The sequence below is a fragment of the Mytilus californianus genome, unplaced genomic scaffold, assembly GCF_021869535.1.
Source record: "Mytilus californianus isolate M0D057914Y unplaced genomic scaffold, xbMytCali1.0.p SCAF_6, whole genome shotgun sequence".
NCBI lineage: Eukaryota > Metazoa > Mollusca > Bivalvia > Mytilida > Mytilidae > Mytilus > Mytilus californianus.
The window spans coordinates 22,768,440-22,787,887 of record NW_026262712.1 but is presented as its reverse complement, the minus strand read 5'-3'; the positions used below and the strand labels follow the sequence as shown (position 1 = coordinate 22,787,887).

Below are 19,448 nucleotides of genomic sequence, written 5' to 3'. Positions count from 1 at the left end.
TATTATACTCTTTATTTACTGGCTATGAGGACAATAAACATGCTATTGTCCAAATAGCCAGTACATAGTTGTTTTATGATACAGAAAGTACAGGAAAATCCTTGCTGCCACTAAATAGTCTTTTTACAGGAAATAATTTGCTTCCAGTAATTGTCTTTTTCCAGGAAAATGTTTGCTTCCAGTAAATAGTTTATACAGATACACAGTAAATAGTTTTTGAAACTACTAACTGGTACATCGTGTTTTTTTTGACAATTTTGTACAATTAAATTTATTCGTCTATGATTTTTATTAAGTTTAATAAATAAGGTTTTTGCCTGGTGCATCATCATACAACTTCAGCATGTTGTAAAGAGCAATTTAGATATGTGTTTATAGAAAAAAATATTTACACATTATTGTGCTTGATACATAACCCTTCAAATCAAGATACCATACCTTCGTTTAAAATTTTCATTTTCTCTTGTTAAATTGTCTAAATCTCTCTGCATGCGTGGTATGTCATCTATTGGCCGTGGTGCTGCTCTCACATGCATTAATTCCTGTTCCAAATTATTTATTTTTTGTTGACAATTATTAATTTGGTCTACAAGTTTTCTGTTTCTATCTGTTTCTACTAACAGTCTGAAAGAAAAAAAAAAGCTCATTACTATCAGTTTGATGATCAACAATGTTTATTCCAAGGTCAAATTCATTTTATTCAATATACTGCAGCTTGTTTGGAATTTAATGTATTGTTAAATAAAGGATACAATGTATTAATTCATGACACAAAAATGCACTATAGCCTTTTCCATATATGTCATGAGAACAAAATTTTTTTTTTTTATTTATTATTATTAGGCAATAAATGACTTTAAAATATATGGATACTCTTATCGAGTGTGATACAATATTCCTTAACTTGAGACAGTTGAAATTTCAAATTTAAAAGGTGAGGCTTTCAGAGGGTTTTACATATTTAAAATTTAATGTTTGAGAGTGAAGAAAAAAAGTATTGCAAGAGATCGTGTGATGGAATCTGTTTCTCTAAACATCATTTAACTCCATGATGTGTTTTTTTTACGCGATGTCATCAGACATGGTAGCCTTTTCCCATTAAGTCACAGTAGCAAATTCATAGTAAAACAAGAAAATATGACATCATACTTGAATTTTGACCAATAAAGAACTGAGATCAAAGGAACAACACATTCATGACATTGATTTATCAAAAAGAAACAACTGATCAAGGAAAGTATAAATTGGCTAAGAATTTGAGAAATGGATTTATCAACAAAAGAATGTATATTAACAACTACTCTTAATAAAATGGTAGTTTAAGCATGAATAGATAGGGAGGTTTATTCTCTAAGGTGGGGAAATTCACCTCCTTGTCAGGATTAGTCTTCAACAGGAAGCTCTAACTAATCAGAATAATAACACAAGCATGGTAATGAAAAACTCAATAGGGTGGAAAAGGACAAGCTAGAAGTTTTGACTTTCTTGTATCAATATCTAATGTGGATGGGTGGAAAGCAATCTCTACCAGAATTGTAATGTATGTACCCTCAGGTATTACTCATATATAGGCTTCAATTAATAAGAATATCTAAAAACTTGCCATTGGCAATTTGTAAACTTGACAACTTAAATTTACCTTCCTCATAATTTATAACATAACATTACCGTACTAGTGTTACTTGTCTTTTTAAGCTATATCTTTCATGCATTGTATGAATTGAGGCAAAAGTACTTCGTTAATCCAGAAAACAGAAGTAAACATGGAAAATCAGCTGAGTAATAGCAAATGACCATGATGATCAAACACATTGCATCAGCTGAAAACTGAAAAAGAGGGCTTTAATCTGCATTTTAAATCCCCTCTCTATACATTTTCTACTTGTATTTACCTATCTTCCAGATCTTGGGCAGATTGTTGATGTTTACCGCAGTGTTGTTGTAGAATAATCTTTTCTCTGGAAATATCTTCCAACTGCAATCTGTAAAAAAGTTTTCAATGCATTACATGTCTAACTGACCTTCAGCTCTTGGGCTAATATCATGACCTAGGGCCAATTATACATTTGGATTAAAAATCTGATATTATTATACCTTCTGTTTTGGTGTTGACAGATCTTTGGAATACTTCATTCACAAACTTGTAAATAGACCTGAGATGATTTAAAGATTGGTATATAGTAAAGACAGTTTTCTATTGTTATAGACAGTGTTCTATTGTTGAAGACAGTATTTATAACCTTTATGTCTTTTTTGTGTTGTTGGGTTAATGTTGATTGACATAAACCCAACATCCCCTGTTGTTAAAATCAAATTGACGCTAGTAGCTGTCTTGACTTTGCTCTACTGGGTGTTCGCTCGTTCATTCTGTAATGCTTTCAAGGAAATGCCAAGATAAAGAATAGCAATATAGACATTGATTCTTAGATATGATAGCTAGTTGTTTCAATTTTGTTAAAAGACTGTTGTCTTATAAAAGTTCACCACAAAGTCTATCTTTTAAAAAAAAAAGCATTTTGTCAAAGAACGTCTAATCTTTTACCTCAAAAAAAGTTCATTGCCTGTACGAACTGTGATGCCCGTATATGACACGGAAACCAGGCGTAAAAATCATACTTTATCTGGGCGTCATTGCAGTGTTTAAGGAATGCATGTCCAGGCGTCAACCAGGCGTAAACCAGGCGGAAACCAAGCGTAACTGAGGCGGAAACCAGGCGTAAAATTAGGCGTAATATTTAAATGAGTACGCCTGGTCCAGAGAAAACCAGGCGTAATATGCAAATGAGTACGCCTGGTCAATAAATAAACCAGGCGTAATATCCTTACATAATACTACACTTATTTCAAATCAGTGTATTACCCTAGCTGTGTACTTTTGTGTATTTAATGCAAACTTCTGTACTGTTGCTTTATTTTCTCATTATTTGACATGAAACTGGAAATATTAACCATTGAAGAAGCTAATATATGAATAAATACATTTTAGACAGACACTGGCTCAAATAAGTTCAAGTTTAAATAAGAATTATGACAATTAATTTTTCTTGAAATAAAACTTCTGCATTTTGATTAACTAAGTTTTTTTATAAATTAATGTCCTTTAAAATATAAATGATAATACTGCAATTTAACTTCATGTAAAAGATTTTAATGTTATTATCCAAGGATAAAGGTTTTGGGATTTCAAAATTTAACTGTTAGAACTTAAAACTTAATAACTTAGGTAATATACTCACATAATTATTATTTACCATGTATTACTTTCCATTTTTTTCACAATTAATTTTTATTAATCAATTTGATTCCATATTTCCAAATTCTTCCAAAAAGCACAAAACAAGCTAATTATCCCTGAATGTATGAAGCTGCATTAAGTCCAACTCTTGCAAACTCAAACCAAAAAGCCAAATTTTGAAAAAAAATTCCCATGATCCTTTAAACAAAGCATTATGGGTATTATGATTTACCCCATACCAACAGTTTTACGCCGTAAGAAAATTTACGCCTTGCTTATTTCAATTTACGCCAGGTTTACCACTTTTTTCTACACCCGTAAGGACTACAAATTTACGTTTCCTGCTCCCTTACGCCTGGATCTAGACACGTAACTACCACTTACGCCTGGTTTACGCCTTATTTCCAGGCGTAATACGCCTTATAATTTCATACGGGTGGAAAGTATCAAGACCTAACAGAAAAATATTCAGCGTATACTTCAAATATTAAATACAGAATGTTTTTTTTTTTTGTATACCCTTGTACATTTCTTTTACTTAATTTGTACTTTATTGGGAAAGTGTATGTGAAATTATGATTTACTATACTGTAGTTACTATCAACTACAAAACCTCTTTTTGTTGGCATCTTTATCAGATTCATGCGTATGTTTGTTTGAAGTCTGTTGTGTTTGTATGTCTGTGTGATGTACATTGTTTGTTTATAAAGTTTTGGCTGCTAAATCCCAATTATTGTCATGTTAACCAATTATGTCCGTTGTGTTGCTCACCCAATATAATGGAATTATAAACAACTACCATACAAGTGGGAGGTTTAGCTAGCTATAATACCAGGTTTAACCCACCATTATCTCTAGAAAATGCCTGTACAAAGTCAAGAATATGACAATTCTTTTCTGTTCATCCTTTTTTTGATATAGTCAAGCATTGATTTTATCAGGTTTTATAGACTTCCTATTTTTGAATTTACCCAAGAGTCGGTATTTTTGGTAATTACTTTTTTATCTGATGGGGAACTCACCTTGTTTCTTACCCAATTTCCAGTCGGATCACCAGTCAAGCTTCAAAAACTTTTAAACTTATGGGAATAATGAGATTGCTTGAGGATGCAGTGCGAGATATTCCTTACCTCAAACTTTCTAGTTGTGAGATATTCCTTACCTCAAACTTTCTAGTTGTGAGATATTCCTTACCTCAACCTTTCTAGTTGTGAGATATTCCTTACCTCAAACTTTCTAGTTGTGAGATATTCCTTACCTCAAACTTTCTAGTTCCCTTTCATATAAATTCTTAAGATGTGATACTTCTTCTTCTAGAATTCTAGCAGACTTCAGAAACGAGGATGAATCTAATTGTCCACTTTGTTGCCCAAGTTGCCTAACTTTTGAAATATACGAAGTAAATCTGTCATTCAGTCTTTGTAGCTCCTCCTTTTCCTGAGCTCTTGACAAAGATGTTGAAGTCAGTGTGTACATATCTCCTCCGTAATTGAAATTACTCATGGTCTTAGTTCTAGAACTAGGTTTATCTAATTTGCGTATACTATTTGCACTGTATGCCCGTGGCTGGGGTATGGTGTTTCTTGCCGAAACTAAATGTGAGTACTTCTTTTCAAAAGGAGTCAATGGCTTTTTGGTGCCAGAAAATGCACTTGTGCCACAGCGATTACTTATATTTTGATTAGGATTGCAACTAGATTTGACAAAATAGGAATTTTGGTTGAAAGCACCTCTTGGACCAGGGAGCTGATCCTTTAAATAATGAGTTGATGTGACAAATGATTTTCCAACAAGTTTAGTTTGATTTTCAATTGGTGGTGGCGATGGTGTTGTTCTTAAACTATTAACATGTTTATATTGTGATTCACTTCCAACTAATGATCTCTCCGAGTCAGATAACTCTTTTTCAACTGTTTGAACTTGGTCCTCCTTTTGTGTATCTTCTTTATCAAATCCTGGTATGTTTAGCTGTATATTGTGCAGTGAACTATCAGGTGTGCTTGTTGAATGTAACACCAGTTTTTCAATCTCTGGATCCCCGTCACCCAAATGTGCAGTGTTTATATTGTGTGCATCAAAACCTTCCTGGTAACTATCACTAAACCTGAAAGTAGAAAAAATAGATACTCTTACTCAACAAACCACTTCATTATTTTTTTTTAAATTATCACAACCATCAAAGAAAGAATACTGTTTTTGTAATTCTGATGTTGTACATATGTCAAGGTGAATTGCTGGCAGCCTAATAGGTTGACCAGCCAAGTATGACAAATATTAAAGTATCTTACAAGTTTCTGTTTTGTTCTGATTCAATTTCATCTGCACTTCTCCAGATAAATATGATTTTTTTTAACATATTTCACATATCATGCCACATGACAGTTGAATCCCCAATTGCATGATCATGAATGACTATCGTATCTGAGTTGAAGTTTGTCAATAATTCTAAGGAAGGAAATCTTTTAATTTCATGACAATATTGGATGGCAAATCAGTACCAAAGTAAAAGGTATCTTTACATCATATCTACTTTGGAATGGTTCCGTTATTTTCAAAAAGTACAGATTTTTCGACATGTATATTTCCTTTAGGTTTTACCAAATTTCAATTGAAGCCTCCCAGTCATGCCAGTGGTGACTGTATTGGCTATAGCTGATTTATATCAAAGTAACAAACTCTGCAAGTACCATTATAATCATTAGCCAATCCAATTCAATGAAACACATTTTAGAACAAATTCCCTTTTCTGTCAAATATGGTATAATTTGCCTAAGTCATCTAAAGATTGCCCCCTCAATCCTCATCTTTAACTTCAACAGTTCAAAAACTTGTAATTGGGGGCTTAAATTTTTTAACAGCTTATTTCTAGCTATCAACTATATATTTGTAACATGTCTAAAAATACCTTCCAATGAGGTTTTACACAAATAGCAACCACACTAAGCTACTTAATGTTTAAGATAAACAAGAACAAGCCATTTTAATTGGTTTAAGTACTTGAAAAATGTAATAATACCAATATTATCCCAACACTCATTATTAACATGACGTATACACATGATTTACAACTGATTAATTCTTTTACAGGTGAAGACTTATCCTGCGTATACTGTTAATACAAATTTGGAGTGAATAATAAAATATTCTTGTAAGCAGATACACATTTGCAAAAAAGTCATAATTTATGTGCATATTATATAATCTTTAAGTCTTTGAACAAACATTCTTAAGACTTGTATTGATCATAAGTTATAATAATGTTCATGACTTATGAGTAAAAAATACTTGCAAGATTAGTAAAATTCTCTGATCTTTATTATGTATCAGAATTGTTTTCTTAATGAAAAATGTTTTAAATCTAAATAAAAATGAATGCAAAAAAAAAAAGAAAGAGTAAGACTTACACCAAGGGACAATAACAAAATCACAAGTCAAATAATAAACTGTTAACACAGAGATATGTATCGCCTTTTTGTAATTTTGATAATGCAAATGTTGAAATTAAAAAAGAGGGACGAAAGATACCAGAGGGACAGTCAAACTCATAGATCGAAAACAAACTGACAACGCCATGGCCCAAAATAAAAAGACAAACAGACAAATAATAGTACAGATGACACAACATAGAAAACTAAAGACTAAGCAACACGAACCCCACCAAAAACTGGGGGTGATCTCAGGTTCTCCGGAAGGGTTAGCAGTTCCTGCTCCACATGTGGCACCCATCGTGTTGCTTATGTTATTACAAATCCGGTAAATAGTCTAATTCGGTAGGTCACATTCGTGAAAAGGGAAGGATATTGTAGTTACGACATAAGGAACATATCCGATATCATCTGTGAAACGGTTATTCCATAACGGTCAACCAACTCGTGATGGCGTCCATAAAATTTACGAAGGGATGATTTCAACTTCACAATTTGGAACTCTTGGTTTAATAGCTTCTTTGAAATTAAAATAGCAATACTTTAACATGTAAGTTATGCAAATATTCAAAGTAAATGAACCATGACTGAAGGTACATGGCTAAACATTCTCCATGGAAATGACATGTGCCAATGCTAATACAACTGCATACCAATTACTATCTACTTATCATCAGTCATTCCTTTTAAACAAACCTAAACACAAACATTAACTTGTAAACAATGTAAAAGTTTCAAAGTCAATGAACCATGATGAGGGGGTGGGGCTATATAATCTCCATGGAAACAAGACTTGCAAATGCCAATAAATTTGCATACCAAATATCATTGACTTAACATTAGCATTTCATCTTAAACTGATCTAATCACAAACTTATACATAGATATAAGAAGATGTGGTATGAGTGCCAATGAGACAACTCTCCATCCAAGTCACAATTTGTAAAAGTAAACCATTATAGGTCAAAGTACGGCCTTCAACACGGAGCCTTGGCTCACACCGAACAACAAGCTATAAAGAGCCCCAAAAATAACTAGTGTAAAACCATTCAAACAGGAAAACCAACGTTCTAATCTATATAAAAAACCAGAAAAAAGAAACACTTATGAACCACACCAACAAACGACAACCTCTGAACATCAGATTCCTGACTTAGGACAGGTGCAAACAAATGCATCGGGTTTAAACGATTTAATAGGTGCCAACCTTCACCCTACCTGAAACAATAGTGTAACATCACAACATAGAAAGACACACTATAAAATATCAATTGAAATGGCTTAACTCATGCAATCAAAAGACATATTAACAAAAACAAGTGAACATACACTGAACGAATAAATTTGATCTATGACACAATGTAAATACAAATTTAATAATACCGTTTTTAATAAGTTTTCTACATGTACAGCCAAATTTACGTACCAAATCTTTGTATCTATGAAAGAATTTAGTAAAAGTTTTAAGCAATTTATGGTAACAAAATCCCTGACTTAATAATTTACCAGTGATGCATTGATTACATTCGTTAAAATCTATGACATCACTACACACACAGGCATAACGAATGAGTTGGGATATATAAACACTGTATGATGGAGCCAAAGGAACATCGATGTCTAAAAAGGGAAAATTAACAATAGGGAATGAAAGTCTCTTTTGTCGTAAATTTTAGTATGGAGTTTCCCTTTAAAAATTGAAATGTCTACATCTAGAAAAGGACAACTACTGCTGTTTATGTTAGATTTATTTAAAGTAAGTTCCTTTGGGTACATTTTGGTAGTATATTTAGAGAACTCTGGATAATTTAACGAAAAAATATCATCAAGATAATGGTAGGTATTGTTGAATGTATCAACCAAATGTAACAATGATGTGTCTTTACTGAGTTTGGTAATAAACTGAGACACTGTGGAAGTGTAGTGTAGAGAATAGAAAAATCATAACTGTCAACAGAATTAAAAGGACCATCAAAAGCACATATTTTATCTAAAACCTCTAATAAATTTTTAACACTCCCAAAATAATTAATACCATTATTTTCATAAGCTTTATTACAAAAGTTAATAACAAGTTCTTTGATAGTAGTAATGATGGGAGGTAGTTAGAATCACTGACAGATTAGTAGTAGAACACTTACTAGATACGGAGATGAAGCGGAATTTAAATGGTTGTTTGTGTAATTGAGGTAACCAGTACATAGTCAGGACTTTCAAATGTTCGGAAGAGGCTTTAAGTGGGTAGTGGCAGTGATATGCTTGTTTACAATTTGACTCTCTGTGGAGCGTACGGACCTGAATGTAGACGAATTGATAATTTCGTTTTGGAGAACTTCCGTGAAGTATATGTGTCACACCACCACTATATTATTGGCTGCTTTGTCTGCCGGTACGAACACAAACCGCTTTGCCTACTTGGAGTTTATTTTTTATTCTAGAAATGGGTATATCATGGACCCTATTATTAATTTAAGAATTGTTTTCAAAATGAGATATATACGAATATCAACAGTATTCATAATTTTATTAAAATAGCTGTCTAGAGATTTTTTATCAGATTTTTCACGTTTACCCCAATTTTTACAGTAGGCAGACAAAGCTGCAGACCAAATATATAAAACTATTCTCTTTTAAAGAAGCCAAGAAAAGTTTGAAGAAAGTTTTCTTTGTACAATGAGTGTTGTAAAATTGCAAAACTATCAGCAAACAAGAAGAGGCGGCACTGCAGTTGTAAAAATTGATTACATATTTCAACTCAACATTATGAAGATGCAGACCAAATATAAAATCATTCTCTTTCATAGAAGTCAAGAAAAGTTTGACGAAAGTTTTCTATCCATGGTCTTTCGTACAGACGGACTGAAAGAATTAAGCGGTTCAACCATTAGTGAGATGGGAGAAAACAAAGAGACATTAACAACAGTCAACATAACAATCCATAGAAAAATCTATAAGATTGAGCAAATAAGACTCATCAAAAATCTGTTTTTCTCTCTAAAGTAAATCATCAACTTTAACACAGTGTACACCAATTTACAATGATTAAAATGAAAATCTGCCAGTATGTGGTGTTTAATTTTGAATAAAAAGTAGTGTATGACCACTATCCCCATGAATTCATGTGCTTCTATATGTAAAACATTCTATACATACTGTATGTGATTTTAAAAAGACCACATTACCATCCAATTCCCTGCCAGTGAAAAACTAGAGGCTCTAAAGAGGTGAGCTAAAAAACAGATTTTAAGTATCCATGCACACAAACAAAGTGAAAAACACATACAAACATTAAGTAAGACAGCCCTTCATTGGTAGTATTAATACATAACAAGCAACAATCATATATATGTCAACTAGGACTTGGTCTATATTTACCTTCCCGTCATATGAACATCTACATTTCATCTACAGAGATTAAAAATTTATTGATTAAAAACATTACACAACTCCTTTAAATTGCCATCTAAAAGTAATAAGAATCAAATTATCTTTATTTAATCATTATACTACATAGTCATTTGATTTATCGCCACACAGATTTGTATTTTGCTACATGGGAGATTGGTCAATTTCCAAGTTAATAATGGTTATCTGCAGTATAAAATTCTTTAGTTTTATTGAGAAATTGATTTTAATTAATTAATATCATTTATAACACTAAAAAAAAAGTCTCAATCATAATCAGCATAATTAGTAACAACTATAAGGCATCAGAGAAATAAAACATTTTGGTCATTGCTTTTCTGTAAAATGAAAAGGAATAAATCCATTCAAAAACCTCGTCATAACATAAGTTGCTGTATGTCATTCAACTTGTTTTTTGAAGATTTTGGGGTAAACGGTAGATCTTTGATTATTTCTGTAAAGTACAGACTGAGTTTTATGCACAGCTTTTACAGACTGAGTTTGATTTAGAGATTGAGATACTGTATAGACATCTGTCTTAATTGTTGAATATTGCATGTTACCTTTTCAGTGGTTTTTTGTTTTTTTTTTGTAGTTTGGTTGATGTCTCTTGATGTATACCCCATATTTCCTTTTATTCGTATGAAATACTCTTTGGATGCACTAAAACTGTAGAGTTATTAGTCATAATTTTAAGAATGGTTAAAACTTCTTGCTATTTTGTAAGATTCAAAATGGAAGTATTGACTCTATTATTACTTAAAAAACAATTAAGTTCAGAAATATTAACTACTCAGCCAGGCCCTAAATGTATATTCACTTAAGCTGGCAACCCTCTTAGTTTATGAAATTTTAGTTCATAGTTTTCATATAAGATTTAATGACTGTTGAAATCCTGTTGAAATACTTAATAAGTACACATTCATTAAGTTTATGGGCATTTATTATATGAAATTTGACTGATTTTTCCCTTTATTTGGATATTGTTTACTTTAGAAAGTATCTGACACATGCATGGATGAATCAATATATTTTTTGTGATGATATATACATCACCTTTAAGCACCTTCTGAAATGTATTTTGGTTTCAGAGTGCAGCCAATGTTTTCCAGGACAAAAATAAATCTTAAAATGCATTTGAAAAAGCAAGCTACTTAAAATTAGTGGATACCATCATACTTTGGAGTTATCACTTATCAACACTGTTTGAAGTTTAAGTATGTTAAAGTGGTATGAAAAGATTGCGACTTTTTGTTTACTATTTTTGTCCTTTTAAGCAGATATAAAAGAAACAAATTTTGGACTTCCAAGTACAGCATTTGCCATAATTCAGAATAGTCTTTTCTGGCAGTAGTTTTATAACATGTCAAACTGGATAACTAAATTCTAATATGACACTCTTCTTTCGATTTGAAAACATAGCCATGTTCTAAGCTCAATAAAACAGGGGTGCATGTGCCGGGCATCACAATTAAAATTTCAACATTAGTTATATTTGAATGACTACTAAGATCAAAATGAACATTTTTGTTGCTCACCAGGAAATTAAATAAATTCACTCTAAAAGTAAGTCAAAATGTATTTGTACACTTAATTGTTAGTTGTGAAACAGTTGGTTGTCTAGAATATTTTCAGAATTTTAATAAAAGATTATTAGATTTTGGGACTATTTAATTACACTCATAAACTTTAACATTTAAGATCAAGTATATATACATATATATTTTCATTGTTAAGTATATCAAACTTTGTGTGAAATTAAATTTCAATAGAACCTGATTTAAATTCTTACCTCACTGATTTTTTTTCCTGAGAGTTTTTTTTCTCCAACATGATGTCTACAATCCTAATTATTTGTTACAGACATTTGAAAATGTCCTATAAAATAAGCACTGTTGTCATAGAAACTTGTACACAATAGACTTCATTAGATGTATTCCCAAATGAATTCAACATTGGAGACAATATTGTTTCAAATCCAATATCTACTTTAAAAGTTTTTATGGTGACTGAGTGTACTGTAACCAATTAAAAGATTATCTTCCAAAGAAAAACCTTTCTCTATTTCTTATATTCAATAATTCAAAACACTTGAACTCACACAAGCGGAAGCATTACCATGCTAACAGCCAACTATCCACTAAAGCATGATGAATTCAAATAGTGTTTCATTATCAAAATATTTCATAGATTTTCTCATTCTAAACTTCAATACAACTTTTTTTTTTAAATAAGTAGAGTGTCAACAAATCATTTTACCCTTTATAATATACATTAAAGTTCTTTGTTCAATTTACATACTTTTTATATTTTAAATTGATCCTTAGATTAAACACTGTCACTTTATAAATAATTTGTGTCTCAAACCGCCAAAGAGAAGATGTGTCACAGTATCCAATTTACAAACTTAATTAATTCCTAACATGCAGTGTGACAATTCTTTCCATCATTGTAAGCATTAATCAATTTTAATGCAGGTATCTTCAAAATTTCAGTTTACAATTTACATTCCTTTTATAATAGCCTAGCTGAGATGATATTATCACTTATAAATTTTTCTCTCTAAGCAGTATATGTTCCCATTATTGCAAACTAATAAATCCCTGTAATTTATTTCACTGCACTTTTTGAAACTTTCAACAAGTTTCTGATCCCTGATAATATATCTGATACAATATGATTCAGAAGAACATGTAATTCACAGCATGCACATCATATTAAAGAACTTGTCCCACCACTTCACTATAAAAATTAGTGATTTGCAAGTAAGATCTTGCTAAATTCTTTATGGACACAGGTAAAATTATTCACCTGGTAAAATTTCAACCACTTACAGAATGAATATTGAAAATAATAAAAAAAAATAAAAAACATCATAATCTGATTATTGTCAGCTATAAAATGAAATGACACAATGTTACATATGAAATGAGATTGAAATGAGATCAATTTCAATTGAATTTGGATTTTAAATTTAATTAAATCCACAAAAGAGTTAGCTATAGTGTTCAACCTCAGATGAAATAACATTCAAATTTGAAAAATAAAAAGTTATTTACAAATTTAAAAAACAAATATTTTAATTGAAACTTTTAAGTCCATGAAATGGTTCTTATAACATAAGCAGTGGTACTTTTGTGTTAATTAAGCCCTATTGAAGAAAGATCACCTTTGGCCATTAACAGAACATGGTAAATTAAATGATTGTGAGATATTGCTTCTTTATTGAGACATGGGTATATGTATGTAACTAGAGGCACTGAGATTGACTGCTCACAAAATGATCTCCAAGACTCTTATAGACCCTCAAACATTTAACAATATAAATATAAGGAGATGTGGTATGACTGCCAATGAGACAACTATCCACCAAAGTTCAGTGAAGTGGAAAACAATTGCTATGAAAGCAGATCTTGTTATAAAGTACATAAACTACCAAATTGAATGACAACTCTGTCAAAGGATTAAATGTCTGCTTTTAACTGAAAAAAATAGCAGTAATACATCATACCTAGTAAATTAGATAATAACTAGAGTCTCGCAAATACCAGTAATACATCATACCTAGTAAATTAGATAATAACTAGAGTCTCACAAATACCAGTAATACATCATACCTAGTAAATTAGATAATAACTAGAGTCTCACAAATACCAGTAATACATCATACCTAGTAAATTAGACAAGAGTGCACACGCTGAAATGTCTCGCCTTCTTTACTAATCATTGATATTATGTTGATAGTCCTAAATATAAAGCTTTATCACAACTGTCACATAAACTTAACAATAACCAAGTAAACTAAACATTGACCAATGAACCATGAAAATGAGGTCAAGGTCAGATGAACCATGCTAGGCAGGCATGTACAGCTAACAATTCTTCCATACAACAAATATAGTTGACCTATTGCTTATAGTTTAAGAAAAACAGACGAAAACACAAAAACTTAACACTGAGCAATGAACCTTGAAAATGAGGTCAAGGTCAAATAAAACCTGCGAGACTGACATATAGATCATAAAATATTTCCATACACCAAATATAGTTGAACTATTGCATATAGTATTAGAAAAAAAGACCAAAACTCAAAAACTTAACTTTGACCACTGAACCATGAAAATGAGGTCAAGGTAAGATGACACCTGCCAGCTAGACATGTACACCTTACAATCATTCCATACACCAAATATAGCTGACCTATTGCATGCAGTATTAGAAAAAAAGACCAAAACTCAAAAACTTAACTTTGACCACTGAACCATGAAAATGAGGTCAAGGTCAGATGACACCTGCCAGCTAGACATGTACACCTTACAATCATTCCATACACCAAATATAGTAGACCTATTGCATACAGTATAAGAAAAACAGACCAAAACACAAAAACTTAACTATAACCACTGAACCATGAAAATGAGGTCAAGGTCAGATGACACCTGCCAGTTGGACATGTACACCTTACAGTCCTTCCATACACCGAATATACTAGACCTATTGCTTATAGTATCTGAGATATGGACTTGACCACGAAAACTTAACCTTGTTCACTGATCCATGAAATGAGGTCGAGGTCAAGTGAAAACTGTCTGACGGGCATGAGGACCTTGCAAGGTACGCACATACCAAATATAGTTATCCTATTACTTATAATAAGAGAGAATTTAACATTACAAAAAATCTGAACTTTTTTTTCAAGTAGTCACTGAACCATGAAAATGAGGTCAAGGACATTGGACATGTGACTGACGGAAACTTCGTAACATGAGGCATCCATATACAAAGTATGAAGCATCCAGGTCTTCCATCTTCTAAAATATAAAGCTTTTAAGTAGTTAGCTAACGCCGCCGCCGCCGCCGGATCGCTATCCCTATGTCGAGCTTTCTGCAACAAAAGTCGCAGGCTCGACAATAATAACTAGAGTCTCACTTAAATCTTCTAGTTGGTTTGGTGGAGTTGCACAATGTATCAAACACATGTTCAAGTCCAGTTGTCCCCTCTTAGTGACATAAAATCAGGACTATTCTACTTTATCTACATCTTTTTGTGTGAGGTGGGGCAGGGTGAAAGTTTTACTTTTTGGAGTGAAAGGTATAAAATACTTTCTGAAGTGAATTAAAGAGTAAAAAAAAGTACTTTTTAAACTTTTTTGGAGTGAAGGTATAAATGTTTACTTCTTGGAATGAAGGGTATAAAAGTTCATTTTTTATTGTAAACATCCAACAACCATACAGTGTAAGAAGTTAACTTATATACCATCACTCCAATAAGTTAAAAAAAATGGGAATATCCTTGGAAAGATAATATTTTCAAAAGAATCATATTCGGTAAGATGATTGAAGAAATATATATATCTCACAAAAAAAATTGCTCTGCAGCAAAATGAAAGGCAGCAATTTGATTGCAGTTATGTTCATGTACAAAGCAATGAATATTCTTTTTACACTACTGGCATCTCCTGATAAATTATTTATTTTATTTTCTGGTTCCTTGTACGATTTTGAGATCCATAACATGTCTCAACAATATTTTTAATTTCTCCCAACTCTTTCATTTCCCAATATATCTTTTATGAATTGGTTAATACTATTCCTCTATCATTAGTAACTCATAAACACACTATATCAGAAAACATGGATTTTGAACAATGAAAAAAAAGTCACTGCATAAATACAGAAGAGGTGCAGCATTATATATGCATTAAAGACATGGTGTCAAAAGAGCAAACCCATTCATTATTATAAAAAAATGTTAGAAGGGCAAATGTAAAAAAAAACAACTTTGTATATAATTTTCAGTCAGTCATGAATAATTAACAAGTAAAACTAGAGGCTCTAAAGAGCCTGTGTCGCTCACCTTGGTCTATGTGCATATTAAGCAAAGGACACAGATGGATTCTTGACAAAATTGTGTTTTGGTGATGGTGATGTGTTTGTAGATCTTACTTTACTGAACATTCTTGCTGCTTACAATTATCTCTATCTATAATGAACTTGACCCAGTAGTTACAGTGGAAAATATTTTGTAAAAATTTACAAAAATTTACAAAATTTATGAAAATTGTAAAAAATTAACTATAAAGGGCAATAACTCCTTAAGGGGTCAATTGACAATTTTGGTCATGTTGACTTATTTGTAGATCTTACTTTGCTGTACATTATTGCTGTTTACAGTTTATCTCTATCTATAATAATATTCAAGATAATAACCAAAAGCTGCAAAATTTTCTTAAATTACCAATTCAGGGGCAGCAACCCTACAACGTGTTGCCTGATTGGTCTGAAAATTTCAGGGCAGATAAATCTTGACCTAATGAACAATTTTATCCGCTTCAGATTTGCTCTAAATGCTTTGGTTTCAGAGATATGAGCCAAAAACTGCATTTTACCCTATGTACTATTTTTTAGCCATGTCGGCCATCTTGGTTCGCGGGCGGGGTCATCAGACACATTTTTTAAACTAGATACCCTTATGATGATTTTGGACAAGTTTGGTTAAATTTGTCTTAGTAGTTTCAGAGGAGAAGATTTTTGTAAAAGATTACAAAAATTTACGAAAAATTGTTAAAAATTGACTATAAAGGGCAATAACTACTTAAGGGATCAACTGACAATTTTGGTCATGTTGACTTATTTGTAGATCTTACTTTGCTGAACATTATTGCTGTTTACAGTTTATCTCTATCTATAATAATATTCAAGATAAAAACCAAAAACGGCAAAATTTCCTTAAAATAACCAATTAAGGGGCAGCAACCCAACAACGGGTTGTCCGATTCATCTGAAAATTTCAGGGCAGATAGATCTTGACCTAATTAACAATTTTGTCAGATTTGCTCTAAATGCTTTGGTTTCAGAGATATAAGCCAAAATCTACATTTTACCCCTATGTTCTATTTTTAGCCATGGCGGCCATCTTGGTTGGTTGGCCGGGTCACCGGACATATTTTTTAAACTAGATACCCAAATGATGATTGTGGCCAAGTTTGGTTTAATTTGGCCAAGTAGTTTCAGAGGAGAAGATTTTTGTAAAAGTTAACGACGACGACGACGGACGCCAAGTGATGAGAAAAGCTCACTTGGCCCTTTGGGCCAGGTGTGCTTAAAAGGAATAAATGGTTTGTAAATTTTGTAATTTCTAAGGTTAAGACAGCAGACTTAAACTGGTCCATATCACTAATAATGACATCGTCAGATTATAACATATACAACAGAATAGGTGCAACGATGAGAACAAGATGTTCTTAAGTTATTTGCTGTTGAACACTATCTAGTATTCTGTAAAGTTTTAAGGACTTTTGGTTGTCTTTTCATCTTTTTTTACCATGGTAATGTCAGAACATCTTTAATCTTTTATTGCCAACTTAGTATTCTCTTACTTTTTAACGAAGGACAGTAAAGCGCTGAGCTCATATATTAAAGTGGACAAAGAGGTCTAAAAATGAAAAGTAAAAAATTGTTTATAAATACATAAAAAAGGATAGCAGGAATTACCACAAATATTGGACATTACAACAGACAACAACAACAGTGACAACCAAAAAATAGACCTATTAGCAAAAAAAAAACAAAACAATAAACAACTCATTGATCAGTAACAATGTAGCCTGACTTGATTCAGGCATACAATATGGTAGTGTTAAACTACTTTAATGTGCACACAAATCCTTTTTGAAAATCTAGAACATATGTGATAAAAGTCATGTCATTTTTTTATTTCAAATTTTAACTGGAAACAAAGTAATGAAAACGCCATTTGAAACTTTGAACATCAACAGTTAATTATTTTTTAAAGCTTAAAATTATAAGAAGATTTTTATACATGTATTATAAAAATTCGATGATTATTCTAATTATTTCCATCAATGACTTACATACTGTGACAGTGACTCCATTAAATCACAAAACTAAATTTAAGACATTAATTCTCCATTTATTCTTCACATTCTATTAAATCCACTTTCTAATAAAGGCTTAAAGTCAAGAAGTCTTTTAAAATCAGCCAATTAATGCATGGTAGTAACCGTACTTCATATGGTAAACAAACGTCAACTACTTGGGTATCTATCCCACCAATAACAGCTCCGATCTAGGATCATTAAAAATCTTATTATCTTTTATTCACCAACTGTAAAGATTGTATTGTGACACACAGATGATAGTTTAAATTCAAGATTTTTCATATCGGCACGAAGTCTAACAGATCATCTCTAGTTAAAGAAATTTTTTAAAAAACTTTGAAACACTGAGGAAAAAATATATAGTATGAATACTTATCTTAAATTCTTTGTAAAAATGGATATGTGATTTAAATGTTTGTCAAATCAAATACAGGATATAATAAATTGGTACCTTAGTCTATTGATTTCAGAAAATCTCTTTTTAAATGGTTGCTTCATAATGTGCATGCAGATCAAATGATCAATTAATATTAAATTGTTTGGATAAGTTGTTAGTAAATTTAATATGTATGTATTTTAATTTCTTTAAATTAAGATCTTGAGGTCAACCTTATAATGTACAAATATTTATATATATATTTAGCAAAATGGTAATTCAGGGTTGAAACCTACAAAATAGCACATCAATATACTTGGCCCTATACATGTATTTATATCAGTTTAGATTAAAAACTGCAAGGTCAACAAATGAAACACATGTAAAAACACATGGCATAAAATTGACAAATATTTTTTTCTCTTGTTACGCTGTCAAATATTTTTTTGTATTGCGGACAATTATGCCACCCTTTCTTCAAACCCTGAGTCCGCCCCTGATTTCAGCTTCTGTTCATGGGTAACCCACAAGAAAGACAACAAAATATAGATTTTAGTTATAATTTTTAAATAAAAAATCCTTTGAAAAATATTGGGAGTGGAACAATACACGATATTCATATTTTTTTTATAGTTGAGGTAATGTAAAACTTCTTCTCTCCATTTAGCCACCTATGTTTCAATTGAGCTCCATTAGCATCTTAATTTATGTCACATTAAGGCTAATCCATGATTACTGCAACATCTGATGGCCTTTTTAAGGACTTGCTAGGGCCATCAAGTCCTGAAAAGGCTGTCAGCATAAGAGCAATCTATGACTATTTCAAAACCACATCAAATAATTGGTCACTCACTTTTAGTTGGCCATAATTCAGAATGTCCCTTACTGATCCAAACATTATTCAAAAATCCTAGTTCACTTTTTAATTTAGGTATTGTCATATGAACATATGCATTACATGTACAATTAATAGTAATGATGTCATGTTGTTTTAAACTCTATCCAAGAAATTTCTGAACATTAATTGTTGTTTGCTAAAATGAAATGTAAGTAAATTAATTGGTTTGGGGCAGAATGTCAATTAACCTTTAGAGATTTCCCAAGGG

General features: G+C 31.6%; 1 protein-coding gene across 12 annotated transcripts in view; it reads right to left on the bottom strand.

The window, feature by feature from the left end:
- The window catches only part of LOC127706276 (uncharacterized), a 60,685-nt gene that overhangs the window by 33,484 nt on the left and 7,753 nt on the right, over nt 1-19,448 (bottom strand). For 2 of the 12 annotated variants that reach the window (XM_052210788.1, XM_052210789.1), the window contains exons 1-4: nt 11,858-12,041; nt 4,494-5,339; nt 1,893-1,982; nt 439-624 (exon numbers count right to left, since the gene is read on the bottom strand). In XM_052210788.1, the coding sequence (XP_052066748.1) occupies nt 439-624; nt 1,893-1,982; nt 4,494-5,339; nt 11,858-11,898 (1,163 nt within the window). In that variant the 5' untranslated portion in view covers nt 11,899-12,041. Of the gene's footprint in view, nt 1-438; nt 625-1,892; nt 1,983-4,493; nt 5,340-10,035; nt 10,066-11,857; nt 12,042-19,448 lie in introns of those variants that run through there. The other 10 variants (XM_052210779.1, XM_052210785.1, XM_052210786.1 and 7 more) reach the window with 10 other exon arrangements.